Genomic DNA, 24037 nt, shown 5'->3' with positions numbered 1-24037 from the left:
GCAGAAAGCTAACCGCTCCGATGGGACAGGTTCAGTGTCTCGCCTCAGTTTGAACTCAGCCGTCGTCATTCTCCTCAGCAACAAACATCCATTCCTCTCTGCACACTAGCTAATGAGCTGACTCTAGTATTTGATCATCTTTGTTTCAACGCATACAATTTGATTTGAAACCAATTCATTTGGAAGCTGACACTCTTTTTCTTTTCCTTGTGTACATAAAACTGGTCATTGAGCTCTGGTTAGGAATTGTAAATTGTTTCAACCATGCGTCAATAACACTTATTGCAAACTGCAGTTTTTAATACAATTATTGCCACAATGGGTCTTTAGTTAGCTAACAATCAATGCTATTGCAGTACATTAACACAGTATTATCAAGTAATTATAGTAATGCAGAGCAGTTGTATTAATGTTCCTTCATGTTTCTCCTTAGAAATGATTTAATCTTCTATTCTCTACTCCCATGTCTTTGTCAATTGATCAGCCAGCATTTAACACGTCCGAATCAATGCTATAATATTATGATGTAAGATTTGTCTCATTACACGAAACTCTGCACCCACTTGTGTGAAATAACTACTTGTGTTTCTTCTCCACAGGATATTGGAGCTTCAGGAAAAAGGGGACCTTGACATCCTGAAGCAGAAATGGTGGCCGAGGAAAGGCCGCTGTGACCTGCAGAGCCACGCAGACGCCCAGCCGGAGGGACGGGCGCTGCGTCTCCACAGCTTTGCTGGCGTCTTCTGCATCCTGGCTGCCGGGCTGCTGCTGGCGCTCCTGGTGGCTGCACTGGAGACCTGGTGGAACAGCAACCCATGCCGGAGAGAGCAGCCCAAAGAGGTGACAACTGACATCTCATCGGGCCAGGGCCCAGTCCCAAGCCTGCTAACCCAGAACCGGTCCATGGTGGCCACCACGGGTCCACCTGCACCACCAAGACCCTGGTCGAGACCCAGACCCCCGGGCCCCCCGGTCCTGCCCAGAGATGCCACTGCCACACTCTACTTTATGGATCCAGCAGGCGCTGACACCAGCCCCGATTTAGTAGAGCTGCAGTACACCCAGTTATAATAGGTGTGCCCCTGATGATAGTCCAGACATCATGTGATCAATCTACTCATTCCTTCTCATGTTGGGAGAGAGGTCGGGGTGCTTTGTTAGGGACATCTGAGGCTTCTCTCTCAAACACACTCTCTGTGATTCTCTCATACTGACGCATACAAAACATGAATTGCCTCAACTTTGGCCTAAACAGACAGTCACAGTCTCTGGTGCTCATGTGAGAAAACCGCAGCTGAAGTGATAACAGTACATAATGTTGAATTGCAAATTCAAAACGACATACTGAAATTGTACTTCTGAGTCAATAAGCGCTTCAGTTGTACAATAGCTCTCTTTAGCTAATCCATTCAAGTCTTAATGCTTTAGAGCTCCGACTTCATCTCGCTGCTGTCAACTGGACAGCCCCTCTGCATGAGGCGTCCAGACAACTAAGGCTTGACATGGATCCCTAAACTAAAGTGTGAGCAAAAGCAGATAGCAAAGAATCTGAGCATTGACTTGCTTGACTTGACAGTCCCAACATTAAAATGAGAATCACTTGCTGAGGACACCCATTAAAGATCCAGTCCTGTCCCGAAAAGACACAGTAAATCAAACTCCACCCGTGCTGTTTTTTGACGCATTGAGTTTGACTTACTGCTGTTGATTCCTATTTCAGTTTCTGTGTGCAGCTGCTCGAATAATAACCACATACGGCTGTCATGTGAGATTCACAAGAGACAAACATCCCTGTCTCCTTATTTATAGATGGGATGTGTTAGATGGGTTGTTTGAGTATAATCTCATGGTTATGTGCTCCATTATTATGTTTGTAGACATGTTTTCAAGCGATTTTCCACCCAAAATGTTATCCTTGAGCATCAAATACTCGCCCTCTATAGGCGTGAAATCTGATTGTAAAAAGTAACTATTGCCAAAATGATGAGTTGATTATTAGTTGATAAAAACAAGATAAATGTTTAAGTAGATTAGAGCAGAAACAACTGATTAGTTGAGCAACAGAAAATGATCTGGCAACAATTTCTATGAGACTGCCTGACAAATGATATTGAATAGACCAATCAAAAACTTCATCGACAGATTACTAATTAATTTAAAAAATATCATTAGCTGCAACCCCAACATAGAAGAAAGTCTTTTATATAGCAAGAGTTATTTGATTCAAACTTTTAAATGTTAGAATACCATCGTTTAATTAAAAAGCCTTACACTTTTTCAGTTAATTGAGGATAATAACATGCTGACGACAGCAGCTTTCACAACAAACTTATTTTTTGAAAAGTTGCTCGTCAAGCCTGTGCAGAACAAGTGTTTAATATTCATAAGATTTGGGTGGAGTATCACTTTAAATTGTTCCAAGCATTGCTCGCACCATGACAGCACAAACATACAGTATGTGGACATTATGACAGCTATTTTAAACAAATCCTACTTCAAAGCTGTATACATCAGCTATACAAAGGAATGGTTTGACTTTTTTGGGAAATAGCCTTTTTTCTTTTTGTGCCGGGAGTTAGATGAGGTGATTGATATTAAAGATGCACTGATTGAGTTCCTGCTGATCAGACATAACCGGCCGATCAGTCTCATATTTATGATTTCTTGCCGGTCAAATTTACAGACATGATGGTTTAAAGTCAGCACAACGTGCCAACTGCTGTCCAAAATATGGAGGCACCACCAACTTAATCAGACATGCTGCTCAGAGTTATCAGTGACCGCATTTTGATGCATTCAAGCTATATTTAGTAGAATTTTTTTTTGGGCAAAGTCAAATTATACCATTATGATGTGTTGAAAAGTAATCTTGTAAAATTTTGTTTTTGGTGACAAACTTCCAAAAAAAGAGTTTGTTTTTAGAGGTTTTCGCAGCAATATAAAATAAATATTTGCGAGGAAATTATGACCTCTTGAACTGCCTCTAAGCAGCTAATAATACAGAATTAAAATACAATCATTCTTTATAATTTCAATTGTGTGATTTAATGCAAATACCCACTATAGATGACAGTAACGAGGAAGGTTCACACTGAATATGGGGCAGCTGCAATTATTCTTCGGGACAGTGGTGAAAAATAATTAGCCTTGCTGTCAATTAAAGTTCTTAAATTGGAATCGGCAGGTTGAACTTTTACAAATCTGAAAACTGAATCGGCGAAGAAAATTGCAGTCGGTATATCTCTTAATTCATACCGCTCTCATATCTGTCAGTTGCGTAAGAAGCTAAAGCCAGGAGATGGCTAGCCAGGGAAGCGCTGCAACTGTCAGCTTCCTAACATCGTCTCTAAAGAAAATAATCGAACTGGAACCAGGGTCGCCTGAAACTGCTCCCGTCACTTCACAGCTCTATACATAAGGCACAGGCATGAGAGGTAAAGATCTCTTCATCTAATTCTCGAGAGGCAAGCCACTAAGAGTATTTCTCAAAATGTCAAACTATAGCTTTTACCACCTAAGTAGTAATTAATTGCAATTATATGTCAATGATCGGACTCACGAGGGACCGTTTTGGTTATGTATCATTGTCTATGATCTTCAGCAGGTGACTAAGGATTACGGTCTGGAAAGGGTTTCTGGTCCATTGACATATAATGACATAACAAGCGCTTCACCAGAAGGGAGGCGGCACATATGGACAGACAGAGAGAGAGACTGGGAGGAGGCCGAGGCTCTTGACACAGGTCAGGAGAGGCCTGACTTACTGTACTGGATGGTCATTGGCTGTGTCAGGGTGAAGGGGCGGGGCATGGGGTAGATTGTTGTTGCTTCATTTGTCATCTCACCCCATGGTCTCTCCTGTTATTTGGCTTTTTTGTTTTGTCTGTCTTCAGTGTGGCTCGACTTAAGTGCATGATGATGGAATCAAATATATTGCTGTGTGGAGGGCAGGGTGCAGCCAATATGTGTGATAAATAATTATTTGCCTTTATTTGGCTTCTCCCTACCCTCTCCCATATTTGTGTTATTGGAAAAAAATAGGAATCGATTAAAAGATTCTTGAATATAATTTAGATTATTTCGATCAAGTGACATGAACTACTTTGTCTTCTTTTAGATTTCACTGTGTCACAAAGTCTGATTCATTGGATCTGTGTGTCCATTGGAGCCTGTCTTGTTAACAGCAGATGCTCTTCATGCAAGAGTCACCCAATGCAGATGTGTGGTCACCTAATTGTGGAGAAAATTCAAACACTTCTGCATGAAGAGACATCTTCATTTGAGTTCATTTCAGAAGTGGAGACATTACCTTTTACGACCCCATATTCAAGATGTTGTGTTTTAAGATAATGTCTCTCTTGATGTGGGCTGCTTGAACAATTCCAGTATATCTTAAATGGATATATCGGGGTTCCTTCAATAAAGTTGAAACTAACCAGAGTGTTATTTTAGCACCCTTGAAGCTCATGTGAGCGCAAAAATAATGACAATAAGTAGAATGCACTGCATGTAAACTGGTCATGATGGTGATGATGAAACAAGCATTGTAACCTGTCTTTCTCTGTCTCCTTTCATTCTCTATCCCCGTCCTATTCTTTCCTATATCCTCCTAATCCCTTTCACTGCACATTCATTCTTTCTTTATCACACTCTTCTTTAATTACATTCATGCTCTCCCTTCAATTAAAACCTTTCTCCTGGCCTCTTTTATTCCACACACGCTCTGTGGCTCTGCCTTTCTTTTCATCTATCCTTAGGACAAAGAGGTGAACCTGGAACAGGTCCACCATCGTTTGAACAGCCTCCTGGACGAGGACTTGGCCCACAAACAGCTGCCAGGCCAGTCTATCGAGATCTCTGCCCTGGACATTGGCAGCATGCAGCCCAGCCAGTCCCTAGAGGCCTTGTCTGCTCGGGACTACCCAGCTCATCGGGGGCCGCCGCGGCTCTCTGTGTCCACCTTCCTCCAGGAGCATCATGGGGCAGGAAGGACACTGGGCGCAGCCACTGGCAGGACCTTGCCCCTGCCCCTCAGCAGTGCCACCATGCCCTCTATCCGCTGCAAACACAGGGCACCCAATGGGGGGCTCTTCCGGCAGAGCCCAATCAAGACACCCATGCCAATGTCCTACCAACCAGTGCCAAGAGGACCCATCCCAGAAGCCAGTGAGCCAAGCCACGGGACATCCATCTGAGCACACCGAACACTCACAGAGACTAAAGCTCAAACAGATAGTGGAGCGCTAAACAGAGTGCTAACAGTGTGAAGAGATATAAATAACACACTTAAAAAGGCTTTTTATTACCAGTGATGAAGAGTCAGTGGGACGATATCTGACAAGACATCGTCTTCAATGTACATATTTGTAAGTACAAAGAGAGAGAGAAGCAACATTAAGAGTATTTTGAATATTCTCAACAGTTGAGTTTAAAAAAACATAAAAGTATTACAAAAAATGACTGTTTGAATAGCTTTGTAAATTTTGTTCTAAATCAATAAAGGTGACAATTCTTTGTGGTTGTTTTCTAAGTGCCAAGTTCAAAGATGTTTTCTTTCAGATCAACATTAACTGAATGTACTGTGAGGATTCATGCTAAAAAGACATTTCACACTTCAAAAGACATTGGAAGAATTGATTTGTTTCATATGAAAAAAATAAAAAGTATAATACAAAAAAACAGACGTGTGCTTGAAAACAGTGTTGGTGCCATGCTGTCAGTGTGTATCTGTGACTATGGGGTCGCTGGTCAAATTGTGTGTTTATGAGAGAAATGAAAGCCTGAAATAGGGCATATTACTTTCATCTTCAAGTTGGATTTGCAAAATATTGTTTGCAAGGCAACAACTGCATGATAATCAGCCTTTTTTCTTATTATCTCCAGCTAATTGCATTTTCTTCATTTACCTCTTTATTTATTTTTTTCTGGACCGTGCTGATTACAAGAACACATGTTTTACTGCAAATGACACTTTGTTCTTGCAGCACGAAACAAAACCTTTTGGGTATCAGTTATAGGCCTTTACACATGAGGAACAAATAAACACAGAAATACTGAATACTTGCCTGCTAATAAGCGATTCTTGTGACACTTTTTCAATAAAAGGGTGTGAATAGATTTGAACATGCAGACAACCAACTATCGTGGTCTTATTGATCCAAAGCAGCATCTGCCCAGGCAGTCTGGTCTGAGGTGAATTGCTGTATAGCCTAAGCTACTGTGAGCTATTTTATTGAGTTTCCTTTCATCAAAATGCTCTGGGTGAGTTCTGCAGTGTATATGGTTAGGGCTTTTATTGTGAAAAGTAAAAAGCAGAAGGAGTGGATCTGGTATGTGCTGCCTTTGTCAAGGCTGAAAGAAATAATGAAGTTTGCATGCGTGGCTTTGACTGCGGAGCCTCCGTGACTTTGTACACTATAGTGTACGACTTGAATGGATCCGTTCCACACAAAGTGAATGGTTGATGCTTTTATTCGTGATGCAAAATCTCGGAGGATATAACTTCTGAAAAAAAGTAGTTCTCTGATGCATAATATTCTGGTTCTATGTGAAAGTACTTATGACAAAATCGAAACTCGCCTGAAAGAAGTTGCCCCCGGTGTGTTAAGCCGTAAAAACAAAATATTTTTGGATTTAAAATAAAGAATGATGATTTGTCAGATCTGTCATTTGTTGGTCCATATATCTTAATACCCTTAAATGTTTATCAGTTCAAGCCAATAACTGGGATTGAGAAAGCACAATACAAATCAATAATACTGTCCATTTTGCCTATTAAGACTAATTGACAATCTCATTTCGTCCCTAGGTATGACGCTAAGGGCCTCACTTGTGGTCCAGCTATAGGCGCAACAGTCAGCACACCTAGAAAGGGATCAAGGACAATTGCTCACATTAGAGCCACATTCACAGCACCACCAGTCCATGCAGACACACATGAGACCTGTATGAGCACACTGGACCCCAGTGGCAGTTGCAGCATGAGACGTCCACATGGACATGGGAGTTTTGAAAGCAAACGTTAGCCAAGCAGACTCCGCTGGGTTTGGCCAGCGTAATGGCGTTTGTGCGGGAGGAAATATTGGGTGTTAGTGGGGATTCGGTCCGAAGACTCAAGTTGTTCTAAATGCGGCCTTCAGGTTGGACATCTCTTACCAAGCCTACTTTGCTCCAATTACAGTATTCAATGAATACCATATAATTAAACTAAACATACCTTCAACATCTAAGGACATCTAACCAGATGTTCAACCCGCCATTCAGATTTAACTCCAGTCCAGAATCTTAAACTGGTCAGAAAACTGAAATTCATCCAGTCAAACAAAAGAAGGCGTGGGAAAATGTCATAACCTCATGTAAAGATGATGGTTACATTTATCTCTCTATACAGACACATTTAACAATATGGTGATATAGATTTAAGATCACACCGTGCAGAATATCCTCCAGCTAGTAAGATTTTAACAAACGTAGAGCGATGGTTTGGACAAACAAAACATTCCTCCCCACTCTCCTGATTATTTCCCTGACCTGCTGCCTGTTGTGCGCATAGAGCCAACTGCTGATGTCCGTTTATAAACCACAAATCTTACAGGCTGCCACTGGAGAAAACAACTAATCAATCTAACTTCTTGCAAGTGCAACCTGAGGCCCCAACCAAAAACAGCTTTTTTTTTTAAAGACATAAATTAAAAAAAATGTAAAAAATAGTAAGCTTAATATTGTATTTCTGATTAAATTACATTAAATGGATTTGTTTTCACGGTCAACAGTGAGTCCATGACTGAAACGTGCCCATCTGTCTCCCAGGTGTTCAACACTTAATTTGACTAATAAAGCAAGTAGATGGATGAACACCACTGAGGAATATTTTTGTCCAGTTTTATCAATTATTTTACAACCAGAGAAAAAGCAACTCAATTAAATGGACTTTACTGCGTCTAGAGTGAGCAGAGCAGTTCATTGAAATCACTTAGAGAAGGACTCAGGTGTTCGAGAGCAGACATTTTGATTGCGTTTAGTCTGTAAAAAGTATTCAATTGTAAAGTTTTCCCCCCCTGTACATTTAAAATACCAACTAGATATTTAACGGGTGGTAAAGAGCCAGGTCTTTTTCTATAAAGTATCCAAAAAAAAAGTAACACAACCTCACCAACTTAACTAAATGTTGTCACTGAGCCCCGTACTGCTGAAATGATTTTGAAGTTGAAGAAATCTGCTGAAGAGGTTTGCTGTCACCAGTCTTTCAGGAGCTGCATATTGCACATTTGCAATGTGAGAAGAGATTGTTGCAGATTTAACAAGTGCAATTTGTCACCACTGATGCAAGTAAAACAGGTGTTGCCATTATCATCTGCATCATCAACGGCACCATGAGTCAGCAGCGCTGCTACTTGGGGCGGTGTTGTGAGCTGGAAGGTGATTGATTTTGCTGTGTACTAATGCAGCCACTGACCCACACTGCTGGCCTGGCGAGGGTGTAGCCGACCAACGTGTGCCTCCTCTCACACATGTGGAATCATCATCTGCTCAGTTTCACCTCAAGGCAAAGAGTTTTCCCAGGTGAAAACAAAAGAAAGTTCCTGGAGAGGTCAGGACTTGCTCCCTCACTGCCGACGCTGGTCGACTGGTGTGGCACCTGGTGGGGTTCACGCACTGGTCGGCGAGTGCTTGTTTGCGTTTTCAAGTAATAACGAAGGTGGTTTCACTTGACTGCACTGTGCCCCGAAAGTTGAAAAACTTCAACGGACTTTAAAATTGCTTCCCTCAAGTTTGTGCGTGTGCACTTCAGAGTAATCAAGTTAGGAGATCTGTCTGTACTCGTATGTGTGTTGAGATTGTTGATTTGCCCTCAGAAACCTTTCCTGTCCGGCGGTCCTGCCTGCCTGCCAGTCTTGGACGTGGTGCTGAGCGATGCTGTGAAGTCTCCGCGGCGGCGCTCAAAAGGAACCACTGACCTTGTTCTGGGATTTGGGCCGAGTCCTGTCAAGGACGTACTTCCTGTTTTTGCCTAACACAAACAGTCCACTGCCACCACTTCATGACTCATCTTATGACATGGCCTTTTGCACCTCCACATCAAATACAGAATGTACAGAAGCTCAGCATATTTGGCAAAATATTAAGAAACAAATCCAATTCACCGGAGGAGCTACTGAGATTACTTTCATCTGAAGAGATGATTGAAGATGTGAATACATGTGTATCTTACATTTTTAAATATGGATATCATACTGTGCATGGAAGAAAATGTCCAAATGGACTCATTACTTGTAAAATAAAAATCTCTATCAGTTCTTCACATAGCACGTTATAACAGTAGGTCTTTGCGATTATACATTTCTGCCATACATGACTCGCATGGATAGTCTGTATAATTAGCTCGTGTGGGCAGTGTGAGGCAATCTGCTCTAAAATAACTTCTATTTTCCCTGCGGGGAGATCACTGACCGTCTGTCCAGACTGCCTCTGCAGCTTTTGTTATCCATTCATTGGGCCATCGTACCTTAAACTGCATGCAGCGTTTTCTTGTCCTAAAAAGGAAGCTCTTTGTCTTTTTTGCCCCCAAAACTTTAAATTATCATGACGTTAACTTGGTTTCAAAATGTCGTACTTGGAATAAGAACTGCCTGTCAGCTTTCCTTGATCCTACAATGAAAAACATACAAACACGATCTACACAACATGGGTGCAGATTACCAACAATATACACAGATCATGATTATATACTATATGAATCATTTGAAATGTAGTCTCTCATCCTCTCTTCAAGGCTGAATATCTTTCGTTTGTGTTTCTTAAGGTCCATCTGTTAGCTACATAGCCATATACAGGACTGTCTCAGAAAATTAGAATATTGTGATAATCCCCATACGTGTGATTTAGTTTACTGAACCAAGCTGAGTGTTTTTCAAGGCTCAGGAAACCCTTGCAGGTGTTTCGAGTTAATTAGACGATTCAAGTGATTAGTTGAATACCCTACTAGTATACTTTTTCATGATATTCTAATATTTAGAGATAGGATATTTGAGTTTTCTTAAGCTGTAAGCCATAATCAGCAATATTAAAAGAATAAAAGGCTTGCAATATTTCAGTTGATTTGTAATGAATCCAGAATGCATGACATTTTTGTTTTTTTAATTGCATTACACAAAATAAAGAACTTTATCACAATATTCTAATTTTCTGAGACAGTCCTGTATAGACAATTCAATAATTCACTTAAAGTACAAGAACAGCAGATGGGGAGCTTTAATTAGGAAACAAATTGACTCAACTACATATCTTAAAATTAACAGTTCGTCATTTTGGGAAATTTGATTAATTGCTGTTTTAGCCGAGAGTGAGATTAGCTAGATATGAGGATTGATATCATGTCTGTACGGTACATATGAAGCTACAGCCAGCAGCCGGCTAATTTAGCCCAGCAGTTATCTTTTTTTTATAACTTTTTTATAACTTTCTACTCTTGTATTTTTTAAATTCTTACGACGATTGTAAACCAGTGAATTCAACTGCATGATTATCAGTAGACTTGAACTTCTGTTAATGCATTGGCAGGCAAAAACAAGTAGTACTGTACATGGTACTGTAGTATGCAGGTACAAACCACAATGTGATGATGGAATAGAAGAGAATACTACTTCATTGTACAATGTTGTACTGTAAACCTTTGGGACTGAAAGAAGCATGAACTTAATGCTTTAAACACCGGCGAAAGCAAACTGTATTTCATTCGTGGCATTATAATAAGAAACGCTGTTGTTTAAAAAACGGTTGAATTTTTCATGAGGTAAAAGAGCCTCTGCTGTGAGAGTTCAGGTGTTACACAGTGTTATATCATATTGGTAAAGCTGCATAAGTGCTTTACCGTTAAATTATGTATTTTCTGTTCTTATTAAACTATTTGGTGGTCCACCAACAGTAGATGTTTCTTAAATCTGACTGCATAAAATATCCAAACTTTTAAACAAACTTTTCTTTGCGTTAAGAGTTGTGGAAATAATTTGGAGAGTGTTTTCTCAAATGTGGTACCTAAATGTGGGCGATTGCCCCGTTCTATTGAGGCAAATAAATTAGACTGGAGCATAATGCCTGCATTTAAAAACGGCCTCCGGGCCTGGTTAGAAGGTCATCTCACAGTATAGTAAGACAAATATTCCCCAAGTGGGAGCAGAGTGAAAAGATCTGGGGCCATCAACATACAATATATATTAAAAAAATACAAGGTGGCTGAATGACACAGTACTTTAAAATCTCCTGTGTATAATAAATATAGCCAATATAACTAGTGTCCATGAATCAACTTAAATGTTGATAGATTGATGCAGAGAGCGGTTTAAGGATATTGCTGGCATTCCTTCTCCTCACCTACAAAGCCCTAATTGGTCAGGCACCATCATATCTTAAGGAACTCATAGTACCATACTGCCCCACTAGAGAGCTGCGCTCCCTAAATGTGGGGTGACTTGTGGTTCCATAGAGTCTTAATAAGTAAGATTGGGAGCCAGAGCCTTCAGTTATCAAGCTCTTCTTCTGTGGAACCAGCTTCCCGTTTCAGTACGGGGGGGGTCAGACACACTCCCCACATTTACGAGTAGGCTTAAGTTTACATTTTTTGATAAAGCTTATAGTTAGGGCTGGCTCAGGTTTGCCTTGGACCAGCCCCTAGATATGCGCTGCTGTAGAACTAGACTGCCGGAGTACTTCGTAGGATACACTGAGCTCCTCTTCTCTATCTCCTTCCGTATGAATTCATGTCCCATTAATGCACATTACTGACTTTGCTTCTCACAGGTTTCTATGGATCGTGGTCATATCTGGACCCTGGCCCTGCCGACACCCACTGCTACTATAATTATTACTATTAGTCACGTTACAATTTCTATTACAGATACAATCAACAACGCACATTACTGACTTTGCTTCTTCCCCGGAGTCTTTGTGCTTTCTTGCCTCGCAGGTTTCCGTGGATCGTGGTTCTATCTGGTCCGTGGTCTTGCCTCCTGCCGTGGTCCTGCCTGACACCCACTGCTACTATCATCATCATTAGTCACATTGCTATTGCCGACACCATTACTGCTTTTGTTATCATTGTTATTCTACTATATCCACTGCTGCTGTTATTAGTAGTCATAATGTAATCATTATTCTGCTTACTACTCTCAGTATATGAATAATTGATGTCATATGCATTGAATGTGTTGTAGCTCTGTTATGTTGTTCATTCTGTACACATGACATCTATTGCACTTCTGTCCATCCTGGGAGAGGGACCCCTCCTTTGATGTTCTCCCTCAGGGTTCTTCCTTTTTTCTCCCCATTAAAAGGGCTTTTTTGGGGGGACTTCTTCCTGTACCGATGTGAGGGTCCCGGGTCAGAGGATGATGCATGCGTACAGATTGTAAAGCCCTCTGAGGCAAATTCGGGATTTGTACAAAATAAATTGAAATGAAACTAAAAACAAGCTCACTAGACTTTATAACAGATCTTTTGACAGCAGCTATGAGGGAAATCTGACTTTGGAACTGTTCTAACTCCAAGGAAGCCAAACAAAATGAATTATTTTTGTGACTATAGCTGAACCTCTGCAGTAGCTTCATGTCAGGCAGAGGTCACTGAGCATGCTCAAAGACTTAGTGTACACTACATGGCTGGTCATGCTCGTCATAATAAAAGGAACAGTATGGTCCTTGTGTTGTTAATAGCTTTGTGATATGGCAAAATAATCAATATCAGACTCCGGCTTCATTGGCAAAACGTGTTAATATGATTATTAAAAAAGACCAAAACCAACACATTATTAGATTCAGTGACAATAAAAAAAATAAAGACATAATAATGATAATACTTCAATCAACTGATTATCTGTTTAATTGAGGTGGCTGGACGTACTCCAGGTTTTATGTTTTATATACTTTGTAGTTTTTGGGGGTTGAAATGGCAGGTTTTAGCATATGCTGTCTGTATAGCGTTTGTTATGTACCGTATGTTCAGGTCTATGGGTGTTTTTATTTGACCTGGCTGTGACACTAACTCAAGTACTCCTCCTCGTTGTTTTTTTTCCTGATAGTTATATGGGGTCTGTTTAAAACCTCTCACCACCTGACTTATATTAGCTCTTAAGAAAGAGATAGAGAGGTAAAGCAAGTGGTGTACATAAATGTGAAACCATACTGCCCATGCTCATGCTGAAAAATAACACCATGTGTCCAGATGCAACCTAGGGTCAATTGAGGAAAACAACATCATAAATATTATGACTTTCTCACGTAGTATCTTTACATATACGCATGTCCTGCTATCCCCTCCACTAGTTCACAATTGAAATGAGTTCAGGTTCATCTCACAACAAACTATCCCATCTGTTTCTTAATTAGCTACAATAATGTCAGGGGAAAAGACAGCATTGTAACATCCGTGTTTACTCGCTTGCAATTATTTTTCAAGGCTTCGCAAATGTTGAGGAAGGAGAAACATTCAACACATTTATTAGACCTTTAAGACACACACACAATGTGCTTTGGTGAGTAACACTGAATGCAAACAGAAACCATGTTTACAAGAAAACTCCACAGACACCTTCAGGTGAGACTAGCTACCTCAGCAGTCAGTATCAATGCATTTAAATGCCAGCAGGACCGAGACTACAGAGTCTTCTGCCTGGCAGTATGGTGGCTGTAAAAAGCTTTTGCTGCATGATCAATACAAGGTACCACTACCTTTCACTCGATTTATTGTTGGGACTATGAACTATAGGGAAAAGCTAATCACTGGCTCTAACTGTGGAATTGTTAATTAACTGTAGCAGCGCGATAATATCTTATTATTCTTGCGGCAGGTCAGTACTGCAGGGCACTCTGATGCCTCGCCCTCTCTACAACACACAGCCCTCAAGGATCCGTACATGGCTTATAATGGGATTAATTAGGATGAGATAATGATTTTGTTGTGAAGCCAAAACAATGCCCTCCGAGCTCAATAGGGTCAATAAGCAATGACCTGTGATTACCTCAACAACAGACACTGCTTTTGATAACTGGAGGTGTCTTGCTGCTGTGGGACTGTTTTGCTTGGTGTTTTCGTTATTTGTACAGACTCCGTTTTCTTTCAGCTCGGGTGAATCACAACACTGTACTATATCCATCCCTTATAATATGCTCATTAAATCATGTGTTTTTCCAGACAACATCAGGGGAAGAAGTCTCTCGCTCAGCTGCGTACCATCCACCTTATTCCGCCCTGAGGTCAAAAGAATGTGGCACCTTCCTTTCTCTCTCTTCATGTTGCTGGAGAACAGATTGATATGTATTATGAGGCTCAACATATGCGAAGTTGCCGAGCTCCTACCTGAGCGGAGCGGCATTAGCTGTGCGATAAACAACTCCACACTATTTGATAAATAATCCAAGAGAAACACAGACAGACCTATGAAAGTTTTATGCCCTGTGCCAGAGAGGCTCTTTCTCGCGCTGAATACCAGACATAACTCAGGGAGCGGGCTGAATCCCAATATTTCTCTATTTCTTACCATCCGTTTTCTCCATCACTATGTCTGTCTCTTCAAATATGTCTAAAAATGCCTCCTTCTCTCTTACTAGTTTTGTGTTGAATGTTTGCCTTTGCATGTTTGGGGAAAGAGGTTCTCTGCTTGCCAACAGGTTGTTGTGCATCTACACTGTATGAGATTCGATACACTTCTTCTTCCCCTGCAGCCTGCCAGTTAATGAAGCTCATATTTCTAAAGCATGTGTCTCAAGTGCAGAGAAAGCAGTAGCATTAACTGTCTAAACAGAAGAAGAAAAAAAAACACATACGCACTTTTTTTTTGGAGGATATCTAATAAGCACCACCAATAAGCAACAGATTGTTGCTTATTTGGGGATTTTTATTTTTTGGAGCGTCAATTTGTGTGACCATCTGGTTAAAAGAAAAGAAACCGAACTCAGAGATCCATCAATCTGCTGTTCTAATATTATCCCTCATACACATCCTTCCATTAACGTACTGGACTGTAACAATCTGTAAATCGTATTCTCTTGTCACTATGAGCCAGTTATAGTTTCTTACACTTCAGATTATGAGTATTGAAATTAGGAAATTGGAGAAACCATCAATACACTGTTTTTAAACGGCACTTTTTTACTGTGTGTTGATAATTGTCTAAGTGTGTCACTTGACTATTGAGGAGTTATTTTTAGTCACACTAGTGGCATGGCTGTAGGAATTAGGCCCTTTGTTAATTATGAATAGGGGGGATGGTTTAGTCGTATTGGTGCATACCTCAAAGTTACTACAATATATAACTTTAACATTACAAATTGTAGTGTTTACAACTATCTATGCTCATCACGGTCCAGCACAAACAAAAAGGGGGAGGGAGAAGCTAAAATCACAGCAACCAGATTAACCATGGCACTGCGTTCATTATTGCACACTGTTGCACAGGTTGTCGGGCACAATTGTCATAATTTAAAAGTACTCAGATAGTACATTTTCTGTGTGTATTCATTTCAACCCCAACGGCTCGTAAATGGCGTGTTTTTAAGACTGATTGGCGAGTCAAACATCCTCATTTGATTTGACCTAAATTTAATTCTAAAATGTTTTAAGATATTTTCAGCATCCTTTACAATCTTTTTGTTCAATTGCAATGGAGCATTTAGACAACTAACACAACTCATCATTGTAAAAGAACGGCCCTGTCAGTCAGAGCTAACCAAAAATTCAAAATAAGCTCATCCAGATATGCGCTACGTTGCTGATTTACAGCGGTAGCATTAACCATTCGACTGAACAACGCTATTTAACCGACTAAGTTTCTTACTAATACTAATACGAAAGTACAAGCTATTATAGCAAGTATCTGCTAGCCGGTACAGAGTACAAACAAAATGGCTTTTATATGAATGATCATAAAACAGGATAATGAAATGAAATGGAGTACAACAGGTGTACCACAATGTTACTCTCTGAATCATCACAGAGTGTTGGAAGATGTGTAATTCAACACTAGGATTATAAGATTCCTTTATAATGGAGATACACATACTTTTATCCTAATTACTACTGCGTTCATCACTTTTTAGAAGATTAAACTCATTTTTGGGTTGTGACAATAGCAGCATCTAACTATTGATATACATTAGCAAACCAAGGACCATTTTTTTTCTAAGTGTGCGTTCAGCTCTTTCAGGCAACAGAACAGCTGTCAAAACAGAACAGGTTCAACTTTTTGGTGGACAAAAAGTGTTGAAGACAGCAACTTTTTAGAAAATGGCAAAACTACTGCTGGAGAGAAAATTGCAAAAACTGTCTGTATTTACTCTTCAAGTCTATTTTAAGACAGCTCTGCCAGACAGAATGGGATTGTGTGTGTAAAGAATCAGTTTTTAGTCTCTCCGGCCTCTCCTTCCTTCTCTCGTTAACTCACTGTCTCTCTACTCTCCGTTATCTCCGCTTCCTCATTCTTTCTGTAATGACCATCTTTACTGATTCATGAATTGAAATTACGAATATGAATTTAATTATTACATTTCTTTGCCAACAGAAAGACTGGCAGTTATAAAATAAAACTTTAAAGCAATTTTCCATTTAAAATGCAGATATGCTAGTTTGAATGTCTACTGTACAATCATTTATCTAAAATAATCTGGCCACATATCTGGTTATTTAAACATCACATTTCAGAAAAGGATCTAGTTGTAAATATACCCAAACAAAAAAGTGAAACCACGAAATATTTTCGATTTCTCGTTATATTTGTAGTATTTGTTCATGATTTGAGATCGAGATGAATCCAGAAAGTCAGTGAGAAAGTGCTTTGATTTGATTGGACTAAAACACCAGTGATAAGGTTATTTGAAATACAGTATATTAGTATTATACTGTTAGTAGTAATATACTGGAGATTAATTGCCAACATGAGATGAAATCCACCACTGACTGTGTGAATTTCAGTGGAATGAGGAAGAGAACAAGATGGACGCTCCTTCGCTCTATCAAGAGCTGGGTTGTGGGGGCAGCAGACTTAGCAGAGTATTCAACATGTCCATGTCACCAGCAACATTTTCCAGCTCTTCCTTGGGAATCGCTTAGCATTCCCAGGACGGACGAGATGTATAATCTCTCCAGTGTATTCTATGTCTACCTTGGGCCTTTTACCAGTTGCCCGGAAAGCCTCTAAAGGGATGCGTCCATGAGCTCCCTCGAGATGTCTGAGCTCCTCACTTTATGAAGTAAGCTCATTTCAAAGGCTTGTATCTGTGATCACGTTCAATTTTGTCACAACCCAAAGCCCACGACCATAAGTGACGGTCGGAAAATAAATGGAGCTTTGCTCTCCAGCTCAGCTCCCTCTTCACCACAACGGTCCGGTACAACGTCCACATCGCCACACAGAAACTCCAAGAAGGCCACCTCGCAGGCACAGAGGTGAACCTCTTAAAAATACATTAAAGCCAATAAGTGAGGATTTTTATGTGATTATAGCTTGCTTCCGTTTGTCTAGGTGTAGTGCACAGCTGGTACTGCTAATTTGTTCCACTAGCTTGTTTATTAATCCAAAAAAGATCTGACGATCACAGTGCGTCCTACGTTAAGTTTAGCCTCTTGCTCTACTGCAGAAAATGTATTCCTATGCAGATTAGTCAGACATCATTTGGCAACCTTCTGTGGCTTTTGAGGAGCAATTAATCTTTCTGCAGGACAGAGTTGGTGTTTTCACTGAAACCTGTTGCCCCAAAGTGACACTGAGGTTTCTTGCTTATTATCAAACTTGTTTAATTTCTCTCTGAAAAACCATGGAAAGACAAAAACTGGTATTTTTACAATGTTACACACACCGCTGAATGGAAAAAGTACAATACATCTTGGAGGACAGTCAAGGATAACTCACACAAGATTGCAATTTTACACAACCTTGGGCACAATTGAGAATAGAAAAGCAGAATTATTTTAGTTACAAACTTAACAACTCCTTTATTATGATGTGGTAACCCGTATCCTACTTGGCTGTCAAAATAGTGTACATATTTGTTTCTGTTTTACTACCTCTGATAGAACTTCTGAACCTGGACGGCAATCCCAGAGCCATGCGTAGGTTTATGAACCAGCTGCTGTTCACTGAGATGCAGCCAACACACTGGGCACCGAGTAAACAGCCTCAAACATCCACAGCTCAAAGTAGAAAGAGATGCAACCGCCGACCAGACTTCAGAGCACCAGAGAACATGTTGCACTTGTCCGATCCATTTCCAGTCTGAATTTCTTTACTCTAGGCATTTCTTCTCACGGGAGAGTTGGGTGAGGAATCATTCAAATTCCTGCACTAGTATCAAAAGAACGGCCCTGGATTCTAAAACATCACATCTAATGAGATCTGTATTAGAAAAGGTTATAATGACACACAAAGAATGCAGCGATTGATGTCTGTTTAGCAGTGAAAGTGAATGTACGAGGAGACATTTGTCAAACTGTGAGTCATCTAATATTAACTGATGTTCCTGCCAAAGATATTCACAATGTAGGAATCCAGTGCATTCGCCTTCCTGCTTTTACACGACAGTAACATCTGTTTACTTGTCATGAATATTCATCACAGTAAGTACATTTATACACATTTACATAATTAGGTTATTGTCAGATTTCTGCAGCAAAACGGTTTCTTAAACGCCTTGTAAACGAGAAATTGTAAATACATCCTGGTTAAGGACGCTAGTTTTCAGCTGGAGAACCCAGATTTTGTGTAGTGAGGTCTTGCATGACAGACATTGGGAAAGGATTGCTGTGGCAGCAGCAGGAAATGTTATTACAAGTAGTGGCGCGTCCTTCGGTCCAAAATAATCAAATCCAAAGCTCAACAAAATTGAAGGCTGATGGTAAGGCTGACAAAGTTTAGACAGACAGCAACCCGTTGGAGAGAAAACAGCCTGCTCCTATTCATTTTTTTACGAGACCATTCTGTTGTTGTTGATGCAGCAGTAGCCTTGCATAGCCAGGCCAATCTCCAAAGAGAGAATAAGCCCAATATGATCGATCCACCAGAATCCAAACACATTCATTCACTGCCCAACAGTGCTATAAACAGAGATGGGAATAGAGCTGAAATAAATGGTTTCCATAACCACAGACAGAGTCCCTGCACACAATTTCCTCTTTTTAGAAGATGAGCAGAATATGGATATCGTAGCTTTTGTGGTCACTTCACACCTGAATTAACTGAATTTGAAGCTACAGGGTGAAGACAATTCAGTTAGATACATTTTTCTAAAATGAAGTACTTTATTTTAGAAAATGTGAACATGAGAACATGTTTTGATTTTTAGAGTATATTATTTATAACTCATCCAGTCCAATTTAAAAAGTGCTACATATAGAGATATTCTTCTTCTGGAGAAATTCTCTCCAACTGGACCTCGTTGAATTTTAACTGTATACCCCTGCTATAGGGGGGGAAAGCGCTCTGGCTCGTTTGTATTTCTTTAAACAAATCACAGCCGTCTTAGGCCGAGCCCAAGATGCAGCAGCAGTGCCCTTGCAAATTAGACAGCACAGATAGCTGAAGGGGAGGAGAATGTTGCGTGAAATACGTGGCCAGTGGCTGGCTTATACCCACAGTCTACTTCTGGTGAGTAAGACTAATGCAGCAGGAACGAAGACGTAGAGGGTTCAGAAAAAAAAACAGAAGAAAAAAAAACTAGGGTCACAGTTGAACCTGGTATGACAACATTTTGGGGGAAAATGCTAGCCTTTACAGAAAGCATGAGGTGAGATAGCATTCAGCAGAGGTTACATAACTGGTATTAAATCCCTTTGTGATGTGTTCTCTGGGTTACAAGGACACACAGGTATTTCTACTGTTCACCTCACACCGAAATATAAAACAATTGCTGCCATGATAACTTTCCAGAGTTGTAAAATCTCCTCCCATAATAGACTAACTGCTGTCCGGTGCTTCGCAGTCTATTAAGCCTTCAAGCTGACAGATCTATTGCTCGAAACAACTCGAGTCCAATGCAGCAAACAAAAATGTGAGCATTGTATGGGGAGAATTTAGTGTACCTAATATAGTGGCCACTGGATTTATGTGCTCTCTAATCAACACACACTATGTGCCCATCTAGGAGAAAAACAGCTGCTCCCTTTGTTTCTGAGTGCTGATCTTTCTGATTATCTGCTCAACCTGCAGCTTCCTCTGTGGAGAATCGGTATAAAACGAATAAGGAGGCTTTACACTAGTTTTCCAAAGTATAGCGCCAACTGGGGTTTGACAGGGCCAGAGCCAAATCAAAATATTTATTACATTAAGTCAGAAGCCGTATTTGTCTGTTAGAGACTGTATCCCATCTGACAAAATTGTATTTGGGAGATAGAAGTTCTAGAAATAATTGGTACACTGTGGGAAGCGCTGTTAGGCCTTGTAGTGCAAACAGCAGAACGCAGACGCCACATGAGTAATGGAGTTAGGCAGACGGCCGCGGAGCTTGAATATTAATCTCAAAAAGTGTGGCAGATGTGGTCACTCCGTTAGAAGGACTGAACAGAAATGCATTTCCGGAGGTGAGTCAAATGACAAAACACAGAGATACAGACACACCCTCCCCCTATACAAACAGGCAAAGACATATGTAATCACACACACACACTTACACTCATGAAATAGACACCATAACTTTCACATGACGTCCTTCATTGTTGCTGTCCCAAGTTCAAGATGTCTGCATTTCACGTTCGTGCTGACAGTTTGGGTGAGTCAGCCGTCAAGGGTTGCAGTGTGCGTGTGTGTCTTGTAGCGGGGTGGAGGACGTGGGCGGAGGGTGTCGTGCCTCAATCCCAAGTGCCATCAGTGCCATGGCGTCACGGAAGTTGTGCCAGCAGGGCAGAACTAAACTGCTGCAAGCTTCAGTAGCTGCTAAAACCTTCAGGTGTGAACACCCGAAGCCAAGAACACACTTGTATTTCATCTCTAAAGGATTTTTCAGGTGTCCTCCTCTGAAAAACATAGGTTTATGAAATGATTTGATTCTTGAAGCTCTACCTTGCGGTGCTTTCATGTAAACAAACAAGTGGTGTTTACATTCGATGTTTGAGCAAAACACATTGTGAATGTGAAATGGACATGTTGAATGTGCGACTTCTTCTGTATAAAATGTTTAGAACATTTAAAACGAATGTTGGCATGTTACCAGAATACTTGTTGGGCAAGTTACTCAGGAAGTGTAATAAGTTACATTTTACTCCTTTAAAAGTGATATTACATTTATTATTACTTTACTATTATTATTACTTTTTAGAAGATGAGCAGAATACGGATATTGTAGCTTTTTTTAAGCACATTTTTCAAAAGATTTATTTTTAAATGCAGCCCTTATTTTACTTGAAATGAGAGAGCAATACTTTATTAACAAATCATCAGTCTTTAAAATATTCATTAAATTATTCAATAATGAAAATAATAATTGCAGCCTCAGTGTATATCTGTTGACAAAGAAAGGTGTAATAATGACAGATAAGATGATGAATAAGGTTTTCTTTCCTAAATTATTGGATTATTTTAGATATTCACTTCTTTGAATATTCTAAACTATTATTACAATTATTTTAAGTCACACATGTCTGCTTTTAATTCTAGATGGGTCAATCTGATTATTGACTCCTGACAGCTTGAACTGGACATTTTAAATGATTATGACAAAATAAAAAAATGATTTGGCATGGCATCTTGCTCCACTCAATGAATTCATTAATTAAGTAATTGCACACAGTTCGCAAAAGGCCTGCAGAGAGTTCTGTCACAGCACACTGAAGAGGGCAACCTGCCAAATGTCTGTGCTTCGGCCGCCCTGTGCTATTTATATACGTGTTGAAACACTTTTGAACGCCTCAGCATCTTTGAGAGTTTGGACCTCCCTCTCAAGTTCTGCTCCCTCCAGCTCAAGCAGAGAAACGCAAGATGTCAGGTGAGAACGGTGCAAGTCATTGTCGTCAACCTCCTCATATTCTGGCACGCACACACACACACACACACACACACACACACACACCTACTGACCGGTTTGTTCACTGTGGGACTGCTGTCACAGTGCCCACGGCAGGGCAGATGTCCCTTCATATGGACAAAGCCAGAGCGAGGAGACAGCTTAGATCTCATTAACAAATTACTACATCACTTCATCAGCATCCACACCACGGAGCAGCCTCGGGCTCTTCCTCCCACTCCCCATCAACAGCTTTCATCCTCATTCAGGAACCTTTGTCCCAACGCTTCTGAGAAGAAGAAAAAGAGGAGCAGGAGATAAATCTGAATCCAAGTGACAGGACCTTTCTGCGCTCATACTGAAAAGTTCCTCTCTTATTATGACAGATGTCTTCTTTATTTTGTTGTCCACGTGGCTCTCTCTTTACATTTTTTTAAAACTGACACCATGCAGTGCTTCGGTTTCTGCCTTACGAACAGCAAAGAAAGCATACGTTTTATGCCTTGCGTATACATTTCTTGATCTTGTTCTAAATGCAACAATCTGTATGTGCATATGCTCAGAAAAATGTAAGTTATCTGGCCTTTAATCATCATTTCTGATGAGACAAGTCTTTTTTTCCCCCCAATGCAGTTTCCCAATGTTAAATATCGAGCGAGAAAAGCTTAGCACAAATGAACTCACTGTCAAAAAGACATGAAAACAAGCTTAAAAATACCAAATATAAGCTGAGCTTGTAATGGTGTTTGTGTTCATGTTCCGGCTGCAGAGAGTCAACAGCAAACTGAAATTTTTCCCGTAATGCCCTGACTTGAGCGTTCAGTTTTCTGACAACATGAAACACTTCTAGGAAGGCATCTGGAACAATAACAATGGTCGGAACATGAAGCTCCACAAATTTGCATATTTGTGTGTAAACAGTTCAAGCCGATTTACAGCTCTCTATACATGTCAGCCATTTAAATCTCTGCAGCACGTCTCCGTCTGGGATTTACTGGAGTTCAAAATGGAATAAAAATTATTCATCAATGATGCAAATCCAAACCTGATGGTCCATAATTTACCAGGTCAGCCATTTAACATGCACAAGAGGTGGGGAAGACAAAACATGATTTCGAATTTGAATCATTTCTCCCTCAGATTTCCATTTTCACAGATAATTTTCTACTCATGAAACAAGCGGAGAGGCACCCCAGAGCCATAGAACTAGTTCCCCATAGAAACTACTCTTAACTTGGCATTTTTCAGTGTCACAAAGTCAGTAATCAACAATTAGTGAATGCTGAGCTGCCAACCACAGGAAAAAGGAAGAAATCTACATAAGTGAGGGGATATATGTCAGGGTGCAAGGCCGCTGCTAAGACGCGCACACTCACGCTTGAATAAAAGCTTTTAATTATGTCAGATCTCCGATGTCACCTTCTTTTTCGTGTATGCCTGTGACCCGTCACTTTTTTTTTTTTACAACTTACTAACCCATATCATTAAAGCAAACCCTAGCTCACATGTTTAATGCTGGTGTGAGGCTTAATGGACAAAAAAAAACTAAAACTAATGACCTTCCCTTCCTGCAGTTTCCTAAGTGACTCTGAGCCATGAAAGATGTTTATCTTCATTGTCGAATTAAAGTTAAACATTGATTCCTTCTCACCATCGATGCAGCTCTAATTGTACTTTCCTTTAACCAATCTGGCGAGAAAATCTTACTTGTCTCAAGCTGTCGAACAATGTTTCCAAGAGAAACGGTCCTCATCTGTGACCTGGACCTGTGGATCTGTGTCTTTATCATTCTGCAAAACAGCCCAAAGAGGTTTCTTAAAGGAAACGCTCTCTACAGTCATGTTATTGTGTACATTCATTTATCCAGGGCTGCCACCAGCTATAGGGACGTCAAAAAAGACATTCAGTGCACAACAACACCTTTAAAAGTGGGAGCCCTTAGTAAGTGACAAAACTATTTTTTTCTTTTTACTGTTTTGCATCTATTTCAGTCATATTTTGCGGGTGAAACACCTGTCAAGTGCTGCTTTTGGTTGAAAACTTGCAGGAGTCCTCCACCG

At 40.3% G+C, this 24037-nt stretch overlaps 1 protein-coding gene across 1 annotated transcript in view; it reads left to right on the top strand.

Annotated features, from left to right (window-relative positions):
- The window catches only part of grid1a (glutamate receptor, ionotropic, delta 1a), a gene marked incomplete at both ends in the record, with an annotated part of 190453 nt that extends 185258 nt beyond the window's left edge, over positions 1 to 5195 (top strand). The window contains 3 exons of the mRNA XM_079169360.1: positions 600 to 840; positions 3605 to 3631; positions 4758 to 5195. Of these exons, the coding sequence (XP_079025486.1) occupies positions 600 to 840; positions 3605 to 3631; positions 4758 to 5195 (706 nt within the window). The remainder of the gene's footprint in view (positions 1 to 599; positions 841 to 3604; positions 3632 to 4757) is intronic.
- Between the last annotated feature and the right edge of the window lie 18842 nt (positions 5196 to 24037).

Source organism: Pholis gunnellus (assembly GCF_910591455.1).
Source record: "Pholis gunnellus genome assembly, chromosome: 11".
Taxonomy (NCBI): Eukaryota; Metazoa; Chordata; class Actinopteri; order Perciformes; family Pholidae; genus Pholis; species Pholis gunnellus.
Note: the sequence above shows the minus strand (reverse complement) of the source record. Positions and strands in the feature narration are given on the sequence as shown.